The sequence below is a fragment of the Thermobia domestica genome, chromosome 6 (genome assembly GCF_964235325.1).
Source record: "Thermobia domestica chromosome 6, izTheDome1.hap1.1, whole genome shotgun sequence".
NCBI classification, from domain to species: Eukaryota; Metazoa; Arthropoda; class Insecta; order Zygentoma; family Lepismatidae; genus Thermobia; species Thermobia domestica.
Window position 1 is genome coordinate 76,902,487 of NC_137459.1, and position 15,424 is coordinate 76,917,910.

The window sequence follows — 15,424 nt, forward strand, 5'->3', positions numbered from 1 at the left end:
AATGTATATCGCGAGCTTCATTTTGAAATTTACGATTGATAGCCTTGCTCTGTCTTAGAGAGCACCTTTGATACAGCAACGATGTATTACTTTTTAAGAAGAAATTTTAAGTTTATCTAAAATAGCGGTCTTCGCAAAGTTGGTTTCTCAGTTCGGGTTTCGCCGACCCTTAACCTTGGTTACTTGGATGAACGGCCAGTCAAGCAGAGAGATGGATGGACATCAGCCTATTGGAGGATTCGTCGAAAGGACAACGATCAGACCTGCAAGTAAGTGCGAGTAGATTAACCTATCCCGAAAGTTACTCCCTTCTTACCCCTTTTCATCCCCTCTAACATCACAGTCTGTTTCTTTTGTACGCGTTGGATTTCATTTAAATGCAACCCAGGTTGGATCCCGTACCTCATGTTTTGTTAAGTTTTATATTTACGAAATCCTGGGCGCAACTTGTCGGATCTGACATCCCCAAACACGTCAATTATTAACACATCATCTGAGCTCTCAGACCGACAAGGGGCGACTGCACACTATTATTACACTTAGTACATAAGAGGTTGTTCCTAATTCTGTTCTTTTGGTTTTATAATTTCTTTTAGTTTTCATTGATATTTTCATTTTCATTATCATTCTTATTTTGATTTTTATTTATTGTTTTCTTCTGTTAAGACTGACAAAACGCCTTTCTTCCCCGTACCGGCCTTTATATTTTTTTTGGCCTACTTGTATACGGGCGATTCTCTGGCAAGTGGTCCATTGTCAGTAAATTTTCAAAATTAATTTGAAACTACGATGTTTATATTCTTCTATTAAGAAATAGTGTAACTATATTACTGAGACATTTAAAATCTTTTGTAAAATATATTTAGTAGGTTTGGGCCACAGAAACTTTATCTGTTCTACACCATGCTCAATGCTGTTCACATATCCCAATTTTCAAATAATTTTCAAACTAAATTCTAAATCTGTAATTGTATGAACAATAGGAAAAAAAATATGAAGCGGAGCTTTGGAAAAAAAATGACAATTTTGTTCTAATAAATATTTTGTTCTGGTAGGCAAAAACCGTAGTTATCTTATGTCATTTTTTGCCGTGTGTAACAAAAAACATGCATTCTTCGTGTTTCCTTTGTAATTGTAGAAGATAAAGTATTGAAACTTTTGCTCCAAAGTAGAATTATTGTTATCCTGTTAGTGGTACTTATAAATGTATTTATTATCCTCCTTATTTATTTCACGAGATATAGAAATATTGTCCCGTGCGTAACGTTACGCACGGGACATTTACAGATTTATGCAATGAAGAAAATAAAATTAAGTTATTAAGATTTAAATACTTGTTTATTATTATTGAGGTTAACCAATGAACAATAAATAATTATGTTAACTCAAATATGAATTTCGAGACCGCGATGGCTCAGTGGTAGAGCGTTCACCTCTGGTACTTGGGGTCCCGGGTTCAAACCCTGCTCCCGCCAACTGAACTTTGTGGTGGACAAACACCGTGTGCGTGGGGTTCCTCGGGGCTCTCCCGTTTCCCACCACTTTCTCCATTCCACCATTTCATTCATTACTCATCATCAGCGTCTCCTTTAGCCTAGCTGGCATACCGTGGGACGTAAAACTCAAAAATTTCATTTCATTTTATTTCAAATATGAATTTGCTGAAAGAAACTAAACCAAATATAACTACTAAAAACGTCTACGTTAATAGAGACATTAACTGCGAGGCTTAAAAACAAATTATCATGATAAATCACAGTTTTTTTTTTTTTTTCATTAGAAAGGTAGGTATCTAAATTGGTTTGAGAGTCTTTTAGGGAGCAAATGGATTCACTTCAAACTTTTTTAGTTCTTTACGAAAACACCCATTGGTTCTGGAACTTTATAGTATATTCTTTTACCCTTTATCAGCAAATTAGTTGCTTGAAGTATATTTAAAACTTGATCGAATGAGACATAAGATCTGTTCTTTTCATCAAAACAAAACTTCGTACAAAACTTTGTCCATGCATTTCAGATTTGTTACTCTATAATGTCCCCATCTTCTTGTACATCACTTTCAGACACATATACATACCGATACTTAATCCTATTTCTGGAAGAACCACAATCAAATTTTACTAGGAGAAATACACTTGCTCTAATATTGGCCCTTTTGAGCTCGACAGTTGGAGGATTGAAATATCATTATGAACATAGTCTTCAAAGTTCTATTCTGAATTAATGTCGCCCTCATCACTTGATGAATATATCGTTCTGTACACTGGCACTCTTCGTTTTCCTTAAACCAATCTAACTTGAATTACCTTGTTCTTCTTCACATTTTAGAGTGTGTTCCTCTTCTAAATGGTCAACAACAAAACAATATGGAATGAATTTCGCAAAAGGAACGTGAGAGGAAAAGAGTTAATCCTTTAGCTTGCCTATAACTTGCCTATAACGCTGCATTCTCACTTTATTTTTCAGTCTCACCTTGTTCCTATGTTTAAGTCTCAATTTTCTAGCCCTTTCAGCGCCACTCATTGCTATTGTTTTTCGATTCAGTTCATCACTGACAATATTACTTGGAACAGAGTTACTTCTCTGTGAATCCATATTAATTACTTTAAAAAAACTCACACTAAAGCAAATCTTCACTGTGAAAAAAGAATCCATAATACCAAACAACAACAACACCAACAACAAAAAACTGTTTCTCTTCAATTCACTTTCCCGCATTTCACCTGACAATGGTAGTGTTCAACGACTTAACGTTTGGTAAGCAACACAGAGGATCGGGCTGCTCAACAGTTGCGCAACATTATGTAGTTTGAACGCCACCAATCAGCGCTCAGACAAATACCCTAAAGACATGGTAATAACACTAAGTGAGTTGCCTAGCAAAGTTCGACTTTGATATTTGGAATGTAATTCAATTCATTTAAATTAAATTATAGATGCAATTTTTCATGCTTGTTAATGTCCAAATTTTAATCTTAAAATATCAATCTCTTTAGCAAGGATATTGCATAATAACAGTCTTAGAACAACCAAACAATTGCATGGTTACTTTTCTGTCCCGTGCGTAACGATAAGTCGCAAAGGAAAACATAATATGAAGCTAATTAAATTATATTTTCCAACTTAAAAATGAGAAAGAATGTAGAACATAAATGATGGTTTATAAAAAGAAAATGCTGCCATAAATCACAGAAAATGTCCAGTGAAATTGTGTTTGTCAAATGAGCTTTTTGTCTGAATCCCGTGCGTAACGCTTAATTTTGGCTTATAACTCAAATTTACAATTGTTTTGAGTGTTTCATTTTATTTAACTATGCACTAATAATTTTCCTCTAATTTTGACATACTTTTTATTTTATTTGAAAACGCATTTTAAAAAACAGTTTTTGTGTACAAATGTTAAGTGTGTTCCTGAGAATCGACCATACGTGAAATTAGCGTCGAGATTTCAAATAACTTGTATGCAACTTTTCTGAGTGATTAAAAAAAAATACTTAGTTATTTCGTATTTTCCCTGTTAACTAAAATGATCTCACAAGGGAACAGTAGCGTAGCCAGGATGTGTGTTTGGGGGGGGCCCAAGTGCTGTTATAGGTACATATAGAAAAATTGCAAACAAAAAAATATATAAACATAAAAATATATAAAAAATTACAAACATCAAAGTACCAAAGTACATTGTCGGACCTCTTTGGGGGGGCCCGGCCCCTCCGCCCCCCCCCCCCCTTCCCTACGCCACTGCAAGGGAACATCTTATATTGATAGTAGCATTGCCCAATCAATCTGTAATAGATAGAGGAGTGAAGAAAAGAGAGAAATCCAGAGTTTTACGGGCCGACACCCAGAAACACAGGAGATACAGAGGAAAGAGGGATCTTGAACACTTTCCGGATCCGGGGTTTTTGGGCTATTTTTTAGACTTTCAGTCAAGCAGCTACTGCATCGTCACTATTTATCCTAGGATCATGGTTCATACCTCAGTCTCTTTAGAATAGGGCTGGCTTTCAAATGGTACTACTTGCATGCTCATACCATATACCAGGAGCGGGAAAAATGATGTCAAAGAGAAAATTTTGGAGGGAATTTTTTTCCTCGCACTTTGGGCCCCTCTGGAGCGGCCCGGTGTGAACGTAGCCATCTAAAAAAAATCTTATAAATAGTACTTGGTATACTGAATGTGTGTGCTAAATTTCAAGTTTCTATCCTGAATACCAAGGGCGGGAGAAATTTAATCAGGAATTCCCACCATGCCCCAAATTACCGTAACAAACCATGATCTCAGGTAAAAAATTTCCTCAGACATCCTTAATTACCCTACGGTCATGTTTCGCCCATCATTCTCTTCAGAATAGGACTGCCTTTCAGACGGTATGACTCATGTGTCTCCATCATGTATCTAAGGCGGGAAAATGAGGAAAAACGGGATTTTTTGGGTAAAAATATCCCTTTTTTCAACCTTTAGCCCCTCTGGTTCCCCCTTGTTTTAACGCAGAAACCTAAAAAAAATCTGGTAAATACTACTCGGAGGACTGAATGTTTGTACAAAATTTCAATCTTCTACGTGTAAAAATAAGCCCGCAAAAAATACTTTGCATAACCCCCCCCCAAAAAAAATTACACGAAAATATATATTTTAGAATTATGACGTCATCACCTCCTATGTCTCGACGCAGGAAGGTGTGACACCATGCATAATGTCTTCTACAATACCTCTGGACTTGAAAAAAAAAAAAAAAAAAAAAAAAAACCGGACGAGAAAGCTCAAATAGGAGAGATATAACGCAATGTACCATGAAACACTCCGTATGGTACAGATTGTACCATGGGATCCCCAAAGGAATAATCATGCGAAAATAGCAATGCAAAAGATACATTGACACAGAAAGAACTTCAAAATGATTAATCAAAATCACATTTACATAACAGTATTTTAAACAAACATTGTACCCACAGACATGCTCAATAACATCATATGCAATGCAGTCTTGCCAACTGAGCACAAAATGAAGTTTTGTTAAATGGCACGGAACACAAATTATAACATGTGGAAAATCTAATTATGATTAGAACCATACCTGTGAACTCATGATGTACAGTGTTGCCAACATTTGAAGATAGGCCTATATGAATTCCTACATGAATCTCGTATGTAGACGAGTACATACATTACCAACACCCTGCGGAGCGCTTTATCAACCGCAACACTGAAAAATTGATTACCAATAGTGTGTGAGGCGAAATAATGTTACGTGCATCAGAAACGTGAGCATGCTAATTAATTGTCAATCCAAGAGCATGCATCATTTCAGTTTTGTGTGTTGTGTTTGATACTATTATGATTTTCCAGTTGGGCAAACCTGCTTCTACACTGTGCTTCGTCCTTTATTTTCGTGCTTCACTGATTATAGTTTTTTTTTTTTTTTTTTTTTTTTTTTTGTAGTCTCATATTTTGGTTTTAACTAGTTTGAATCGTGTACTTTTATGTTCTCTTTGGGTCTAGGTCAAAACCCCCACACTCAAGAAATGTCAAAACGCCCACACGATCGGTCATAACTGCCACACAAATGGACAAAACCCCCACACAATCGGACAAATCTCCCAAGTCTGAAATGATCCTGGTGTATATTGCCCTTGTACTTTTTAATAACATTTTTTATTCCACTTTAACTGATGTTGCAACTATCTTCTTGCACTGTTTTGTAATGACATAAACACTAAAGTGGACGTCGTAAAGAGCCGCAACAAAGACGTGCAATCACGATCATTTCAGAGTGTTTGTGATTTGTCCGATTGTGTGGGGGTTTTGTCCATTTGTGTGGCAGTTGTGACAATTTCTGCATGTGGGAGTTTTGTCCATTTGTGTTGGGGTTTTGTCCATTTATGTCGGGATTGTGCCCGTTGCTAAGTGTGGGAGTTTTGTCCATTTGTGTGGGAGTTTTGACCGATTTTGTGGGCATTTTGACATTTCTAGAGTGTGGGGGTTTTGGCTGTGGGGGTTTTGACCGTTCGTGCGTTTGGGAGATTTGTCCATTTGTGTGGAAGTTATGACCGATCGTGTGGGCGTTCTGTCATTTCTTAAGTGTGGGGGTTTTGGCTGTGGGGGTTTTGACCTAGACCCTTTACATCCGATATTCAAACAGGAATTCATATAGACCTATTTTCAAACGTTCGCAACACTTTACATCATGACTTCACAGAATTAGATTTGCTAGATGTTATAATTTGTGTTCCCTGCCATTTAACAAAACTTCATTTTTTGCTCAGTTGGCAACACTGCATTACATATGGTGTTATTATACATCATATGTATACTGTATCTTGATTGATTGTGTATGCGTGTTGAAACTTGGTTTTTCGTCGATTTTGACAGCCCTAGCTCTGAAACTATGCACTTCTCTCCACAGGTCCATATCAACTTTCTTAACTTATTTTGATGTGAGGAATAACCTGTTTCAGTTTGTCGGTACATTTCAGTAACGCCCTATATGTTTTGCTCTCATAAAAATATGGAACATTTTCCCCAAATTTCTCCCAAATTTTAAGATTAACATAATGTCACGAAAAGCTTGGTTCACTTTAAAGGTAATTATTTACAAAACATGATGTACTAGCAACAGCTTTCCAAGTGAAAGTGAAAGTATTTCTTTAAAGGGGAATCTTGATATTTTAAAAGGGTTAAATCATGTCTCAGCGTCAATCCTTCAATCCTTAGAACTGGTTCCTCAAACTATTATAAGGTGTTTGATATACCCGTGAAAACATTTTTTGAGAAGGAAATAATGCTTCTATTTTATTTTTCATTTTGTTCTCGGCGATTTGCATCCATTGAAAACAAAGTCTTCACTTATTTAACTTTAAGGAGCTTGTTTTACTTTTTCTTTTTGTTTGTTTGTTTTTTACCGAATATTTCCTTGAAACACATTCATTACATTGGTGTAACTTTTCATTTGGCTTTATGTCTGTAACTATGGAAAAACTTCTGTGTTATCATTAACAACTTAATATCAACATTTAAAACAAAAATCTGGGAACTTAACGAAACAATAATATTTGTTTTTTTTAAAAAAAAGTCTTAATAATACGAGGAAGTTAATAAATTAACTAAAGTGAAATAGTGAAAGAGGCGAGAAATGCTGAATTGCTGCCAGGAAAGATTTCATTTTCACATCCGAACATAATCCTGTTATGCTTGTTTTGCATGCTAAGCTCTCGTCACTACAGCTTAGATTAAAGAGTAAATGCCTGTTCGGTTCAAGGGCCTCGTACACGTTAAACTGATTTACATATTCCACGTAAAATGTGTGGATGTGTGAAAGTGAAAGGGAGGGAGAGAACGAACGAGAAAATAAGAGAGAGTAATGGAAGTAAAATAAACTTTCAGAATTAACGTGTGTCCTGCATAATGCGGATATACTAAAATATTTAGAGGTATAAGCCAAACCTGCGAACTAGAACGTGCCTATTTGGGTACTGTGTAGTATATAGTGCTCGACTCAAAATCCAGATATAAAAACAGAATTATATGTTCCGTGTGTGGTATGTGTATGTGGAGCGGATTAAGGCTCTTAATACTCCCAACGTTTTGCAAATAACTGAGTATCAGAGCATATTTAAAAATAGATTTTTCGATACTTAAAAAAAATACTAATAAATGCACTGAAACTTGTGTAATAGATGCTTCTTCATACGATGCAGATTTAAGAGTCGAATATTTATAACGAAATGATATGTGTTCTTAGATTTCTAAAATAGTAGGAACATCTAAGTATATTAGTTTGATAAAATTGTATAGACACTATAGTACATAATTTATTTTGTACCTTTTTCGATGTCGATCAATCTCTTTGCCTTATCCTCTAATAATTTAAAAAAAATGTATTGGGATTTGCGGTAAAAAATAACGTTAAAGGATTCATGCTTAGAAATTGTTTAATGTAATCACGAGACAAGAAATATAACACGATAAGTGTTCATGTAAGTATTAAGTAAATATAATCAATGTCAAACAATAACATTTTATGCTATTACCTTAAAAGATGTACGTACACGCAACTGTACTTATCCAATTTGTGCTTAGAAGTACAACACGCCAATTTCTTAGAGTTTATACATTTACTACTAACTACATTAAATGTTACTACATGTACTTGAATATTGTATTATTAAAATTGCTATACATTATATGAAGTGATTTTCAATATTTAGGTTGTTATTTGAAACTGTTTACAATGGTACTTATTGCCTCATATGAATGTACTGGCTTGTTGAGTGTACTGTACACTGGTCATGTCCTGTACAGTAACTGATACACACGATAATTGCAATCTATATAATTATTTGAAACTTTACCAACTGAGGTAGATATGAACAGAAGTGTGTATGCATCAATATGTATCATTTGGCTTTCAATGACTGAAAGAAAAGCATTCGACTCTTTTCAGTAAAGCCTACATTAATGCCTCCTTTAACCCGCGTCAGGTACCATGGGGTCAATTTTGACCCCAAACACTTATACTAACAAATATCCTTCATTAGGTAAACCCGAGCACGAGTCTGTAGTAAGCATAATTCCTGTCTGCAACCAAAGTGAAAATACAAAAAAAAAAAAAAAAAAAAAAAGGCTAGAAGCAATTTCGAATGTATTAAAAGTTACAGCACTGTGAAGAACGTGAAGAACACTGGGGTCAATTTTGTCCCCATGGTACCTGACGCGGGTTAAAATCTCAGAATGGTTACCTATCATAATACTCGAAATTTAAGCAAACCAAACAACAGCGTGAAAAGTCCTCCTAGGTGTAAAAAAAGATGTTGTGAATAAGTTTCTTTCTTGATGCAACATCGCTTTTGAGACTACCTGGCCTCATTTCGAAGATTTGTGTCTCGTAAAAGTAATGCGCCGTGAAACTGCTAATGATGAAAATTCTACAAGAAATTCTGGGTCGCCGAACTAATATTTTGTTACTCCCAATTATATAAATCATACTATGCAGTAATTATTACTTAAATGTTTATGAACACAGTTGTTAAAGAAAGATTTCGAAAATCTTTGCTGGAGAGAAATTCACCTCAGCATTACACCACCCTTTCTAAATTTAGTTTATGGTATATTAATAAATGTTTTTGCCACATTTTAGAATTAGCAATTACGCTTGATTATGAAATTTAAATAAAATCGTTGTAGACAGCTTACAAGACTTTGCTTGAGAGTAAATCACTTCAACAGTGAAACTTCCGAAATTTCCAATCGATTTCTTAATTAGTTTGGGATTAATCTCTTTACAGCATTGATGCTGTGAAACAGTATTTTTTTAGATAAATTCTGTATGCCATATTGTTGGGCACTTGTGAACGGCCATAGCTCTGTAACTGTACACATTTGCTCACATGTCCATATAAACTTTTTTATTATTATTTTGTCGTGAGAAACCATCTCTTATAGTTGATTCATAGGTTCATTAATGTCCTTTATTATGATATCGTTGGTAATGAATCGCTAAAATCATCTTCGAGCAAGTGGTTTGAACTAAGGTCACTAAAACACTAATAAATTGGAATTTTGGAAATAATGAATTAGACTATATGGTAAGGTTGATTTCGAAATGCTAGTGAAATATGAAATAAATATCTAACCATGTATTCGAGAAAGTTATCTAAATAAAACTCATTTCGCACTAGCAAAATACACTTTCTGAATTTTCCTTACAAAAGCAAAATAAGCTTCTACTACACTATGTGTGTACTATTGGACTTAGAGTAAAACATACATTTGTTAAGTATGAACATCATTATAATAATGAAAAAGAAACGATTAAAAAGAATTAGCACCATCACTCTTCTGAGTTTTGCAAGAGATACAAATTACACTAATTTACAGATTTGCATATCAAGTATTTATCCTTTAACGAGGATATTACAAGAGCAGTTTCCTTTAGAAAATTGTCTAATTGAAACATATTCTAGCAGGTAAAATTTCCTTTATGATTATTTGGTGAGAAACGTGAATTATGCCTCATACTAAAATTATTAATTACTTACAGAGAGTAAATTATGACTCTCGATACCAAACATTACAATATAATTCATTTGTTAATAAATTGACACATTACATAGTCGTCAGCACGTTATATTGACATATAAAATCTTATTATAATAGCAATACTTTGACTGTGGTTAAAGCTAATTCCTAATACTTAACAATTACAGCTTCTACGTTCGCTAGAACAGTGCAATATTTAATAAGCTTTCAACTCACATGAGAGCTACTGTCATTAAAATCTATTATTGAATGGAAATGAGGTTAGAATTACATCTATAAAATCCACAAGTATTTATTCCAAGTCAAACAGAATATAATTTAGTAACTCTAAAACACAAATACAGAATGTAAACTATAGACAGTTATTTATTCAACACAGCCAGCTTTTAAGGTATTAATTAAACATATTCTGGAATAAAAAGTGATTATCTCAATTCAAGAAACATTATATATTTATGTATAACTAGTTATATCTACAGTGCGGATTAAGAAACTATTTATCAATAAGAAAAATCATGCATGTTCCATCTTTTAGAAAAAATAAACTTATTATCTCCAAAGATGATATAAAACTACAGAATGAACACAAAGTCCCGTCATCTTCCATGAGGTACTAAATATTCAAAATATAAAAACTGTAATTATAACTATTGGGGTATACACTACTGATTGATGTTTTATGTGTAGTGAATACTCCTTGTTTTAATCTTTAAATACATAACACATCAGTATGGGGTCCATCGTGCTCGAACACAAAATTATACGTTGCCAGGTTCTATGCGACATTTTTTCTCAGCATTGTTGCAGTAACCAGTTTGAAATCAACTCACAACTTATCTCAATCCATCAATCGGAGCATAACGTTGTGCTGCAACAACATTCTTGATGAATTCCCAGAGCGAATTGTCACAGGTTGTGAAGTCTGGCCTTCGAGATGCTCAATGAAGTGGAACAGGTTATGAAGGCGATCCGCGGCAAGTCCAACGTCCTGGAAACACCTCATTGAGATATTCTCGGACAAAAGTGTCACAATTAGGAGGCGACCAATCTTGATGAAGCCTCTCTTTGGTGAAGCCTCCTTGATGAACCAACATGTCCTCTTGACCCCTCGGTTTTCCAAAAGGAGAATGAACCAGTTTCTTAGCATATCAGTGTTTCGATCTTCGTTAACAGGTCCATCAAAAACATATGGATCGTAAATATTTTTGCTGTTCACACTAGCCTATATTATGACATCCGAAGAGTTGTGTTCAATCTCCTCATAAAACTAATTGTTTCCTTTGACCAGAAGACAACATGCCTTGCTCGGAAACTTCGGTATATTTCACATTCGTTACTAGCAATCAATTTTTCATGATTCGAGATAGTGTCAAACACCTGAAAACTGTTCACATGACTTCTTCCTTCGGTTTAAATCATTATCAGATAACTTTTGAACAAATTTTCATGATACATTCAATATGGGTGCAATTTTAAGTCACGTTTTATGTATTTGCGCAGAGTTGACTCGAATATACAAAGTTCGCGGTCCGTTTGGAAGTGGACACATTGGTGATATCTCCACTAACGCAACGACTTCTCTGCATCATTCCTTTCTTTTTGTTGGTCTACCATTTCCTTTCTTATCCTTAGAACTGCCAATAAAAACAAAACAAAAACAAACAAACAGAAACAGTTTATGTTCCCAACATAAAAGTGCTCTCTTTGGAGGAGGCTCTAGTCCGAACCGTAGTTAGAAATCCATAAACACCTGTGTTTGTTTACCTTGTTCTGGGGCTCTCGAGAACTCAAGTGCTCTTGACGGTGCATTTTTCAATGATATAATTACTTGTTCCAGAAGTTGTTTATACTTGAAACAAGAAAGAAACATATTGTACTGTAATTCCGTCATATAGGCCCTATAATTGCATATACAGTATTTACAGTTTACATAGTTCAATTATTTTATACTTAAGGGAGATGATAGGATTTTTTGCCCATGCTGTAGACACCTTTACGGTGCAAAGCAAGAATATGTTTACCAACACAATATAAAAACACATATCCAGCCTTTTGGGCAAATATATACTCTCAATATCTTTAAAAAAACTATATATATATTTTGTAAGGGATGTTACATTTCTCGGTGCAGGTTTACTTTATGGGGCTTTGATAATTATGGCTATAAACACGACGCTTACTGAGTTGGCAATGTTCGTTGCCTTACACACACACACACACACACACACACACACACATATATATATATATATATATATATATATATATATATATATATATATATATATATATATATATATATACTCGAGGAGTGACTGAAAAGTGTTGAGCCTTGAGGAAAATATAAGAAGTACAGATTTGCTAATACCCTTATTTTTCAGCATAATCCCCTTGGGCAGCAACACACTTGCTCCAACGGTGCTGCAGTGCTCTTATCCTAGTAGAAAAAAATCCTTAGGTTGTGATCACAGAAACTACTCCACGGTTGTCATGACGTCATTATCGCTTGCAAAACATAGTCCTGCTAGAGCTTGTTTCTTAAGATTAGGGAACAAGTTGAAGTCAGAGGATGCCAGATCTGGAGAATAGGGTGGATGGTGAACAAGTTCAAAGCAGCATTCATGAATAGCAGCCACGGCAACTGCTAACATGTGGTCGTGGACATAGTCATGATGGAAGAGAACGCCTTCACATATAATTTGTGACCTTTTCTTCTTGAATTTGCACTCGAAGTTTCTTCAAAAGGTCACTATAGTATTGTACTGTGATGTTATGACCCCTTTGCAGATAATCGATGAATATCACACCTTGGGAATTCCCCCTCCAAAAAAAAATAAAAAAATAGAGACAATCACTTTGCCAGCGGAGGGGATCACCTTTGCCTTCTGCGGGCAAGGAAGGAGGGGTGCTTCCATTGTTTGGATTGTTCTTTTTTCTTTTCGGGCTGGTAATGGTGTACCCAACACTCGTCCATAGTGATGTATCGAAAAAGAAAATCGTTCACACCACGTTCTAACAGTTTCAAATTGTCCACGGAGAAGTATCGAGTGTATTTTTGTTCGGGAGTCAGAAGACGTGAGACCCATCGAGCAGAAGTTTTTGATAAACCAAGCTCATTCTCCAGAATATGATCTGTTCGCTCCTGTGATATGCCTAGCCTGTCTGATATCTGTCGAGTTGACAATATGCGATCTTCCATGATCATATCAAGTACCAGGCCAATGTTTTTCGTGGTGGTAGCACTTGATGGTCTCCCAGATCTCGGCTCATCTTCAACACTATGGCTACCACGCTTGAATTCATGCAACCATCTTTTGATGGTGGCATATGAAAGGGCAGATTCACCTATGGTATTGACCATATCCTTGTGAATCTCAGCTAGTGATATTCCTTTTAATTGTAGATACTAGATGACTGAGCTGTACTCGATTTTTTTTCCATTTTCCCAACTTCTGCCAGCTCACTCACTTCAAGAGCCAGTAAAAGATAAAAGAAATTACTTAGAACCTAGAGCTTGATGCACATTAATATCAAAGTTGTACTATTCTAATACATATAATTGTTATATTATAGATTCTCATTTTCTATGTTAGGCTTAAAACTTTTCAGTCATCCCTCGTATATATATATATATATCCGATATTAGTGTGGTATCAATAGTTTTAGAGATCTATGAGCTGATTGGTGACAGTTTTAATGTCTTTCAAGTACAAATTCTTTCCACATTCCTGTAAAGCACACCTAGCGCTTAGACTGCCACCATATTTTTTCATCCTCTCAGGCCATGGCCAATGTAGTATATAGGATAAGTTGCATGATCAATATGTATTACTTTCGTGATCAAAAAAGATGTGTATGTTTTCCTTAGAAACAAATTTATTATAAAAGCAGGCCGAATAAATGAAGCTCCCATGAGAAACTAATAATCTGTGTGCACACACCGTGGGCAACTCGGCCTGAGGAGTGACATCTATAAGTCTCCACATGATGGGCTGCCCGGCGCCCTGGCATGATACAGGGGTAGCCCACGGTGTGGGCAAAATGGCAGTCTAAGTGTTAGGGGAAGTAGGAGCTGTGAGATAAAAAGTGATAAAAAACGACTGATATAGTGTTGAATCTAGAGATTACAGGGTCACTGAGAGGAGCAGTGGCGCTTTCGGTGCCGTTTATTTCCAAACTCATACCTCATTAGTACTCCTGAGGGGGGAAAGGGGCAGCGACAAGCAAAAATAATTGAAAATGACCTATATTAGTGTCGAATCCATATTATTCGGAATCCCTAAGTTGATTGGTGACAGTCTTGTTGCTCTTTGAGACATAAATCCGCTCCCAATTCAGGTAAGACCCCTTAGCACACTTTGGATGAGGGGATGGGGACATACAAAATGATAACTAGCGACTACTATTAGTGTTGAATTCATAGTTTTCGGGGTCACTAAGATAAATCGTGACACTCCAGATGCCGTTTAACTCCGATTTTAGACGTTATTGTCACTCGGAGGGGTGAAATGGTGACGTAAAAATATGGAAAACAACTGATATTAATGCTGGATCATTACTTTTCAGTGTCTATTAGATAATTGGAGCAGTCCAGATCCCCCAATACAATATGCAATATGAACCTGTATTAAGTTCAAGTTCAGTCTCCAGGGGGGTAGGACCCTCCTAGGGAAGTGGGAGAGGAAGACATAAAATGAAAAGAAACGATCGATATTAGTGTCGAATAAATAGTTTTTGAGGTCGCTTAAATAAAGAATTATACTCCAGATGCCATTTAAGATCAAGTTCAGCCCTCTTTAGTACGCATGGGGGATGACATTTTGATATGGAAAAAATAATTGAAAATGACCGATATTAGTGTCGAGTTCATAGTTTTCGGGGTCGCTGAGATGAATAATGACGCTCCAAGTGCCACAGAAGTTCAAGTTCATCCCCATCTGCAAAGGGTCTGTTGGGCTAGGTGAAAAATAAAATGTCAAAAATGACTGAGATTATATCGAGTTCATAATTTTCAGGGTCGGGAAAACATCTGACCCATTTGAAATGACTTTTGAAAAATAGTTAGTACCCAATTCTAGCTGGATATTTTAATCATTTCTATTTTATTAAAGGGATAAGGTGTTTTACTATTTCTGTCAAAAGTAGAGCATCTTCTGCATTTTTATCATTACACTTTCATTGAAGCATATATTCTAAGGAGGTTGAGGATTCAAATATTTCCCATTAACGTATTCTCCTCGTGCGGAGGGCGGATATTTCAGATAGTATATACGTACATTATAGCATAATTCTGCAACACCTGTGCCAACCAAACATGGTAGAGATATGATTTACAGTCTGGAAAAGAATACTGTCGCGGTAAGACTCCTAGCACTCACTTACGGGAGT

At 35.6% G+C, this 15,424-nt stretch overlaps 1 protein-coding gene across 1 annotated transcript; it reads right to left on the reverse strand.

The window, feature by feature from the left end:
* Positions 1 to 12,908: 12,908 nt before the first annotated feature.
* Positions 12,909 to 13,397, reverse strand: LOC145687210 (protein GVQW3-like). The gene has a single exon (XM_081760681.1). The coding sequence runs from the start codon at positions 13,395 to 13,397 to the stop codon at positions 12,909 to 12,911; it is 489 nt and encodes a 162-aa protein (XP_081616807.1).
* Between the last annotated feature and the right edge of the window lie 2,027 nt (positions 13,398 to 15,424).

Excerpts from the sequence above, each read along its gene's own strand:
- LOC145687210 (XM_081760681.1), bottom strand. The coding sequence starts at position 13,397 with ATGGTCAATACCATAGGTGAATCTGCCCTTTCATATGCCACCATCAAA.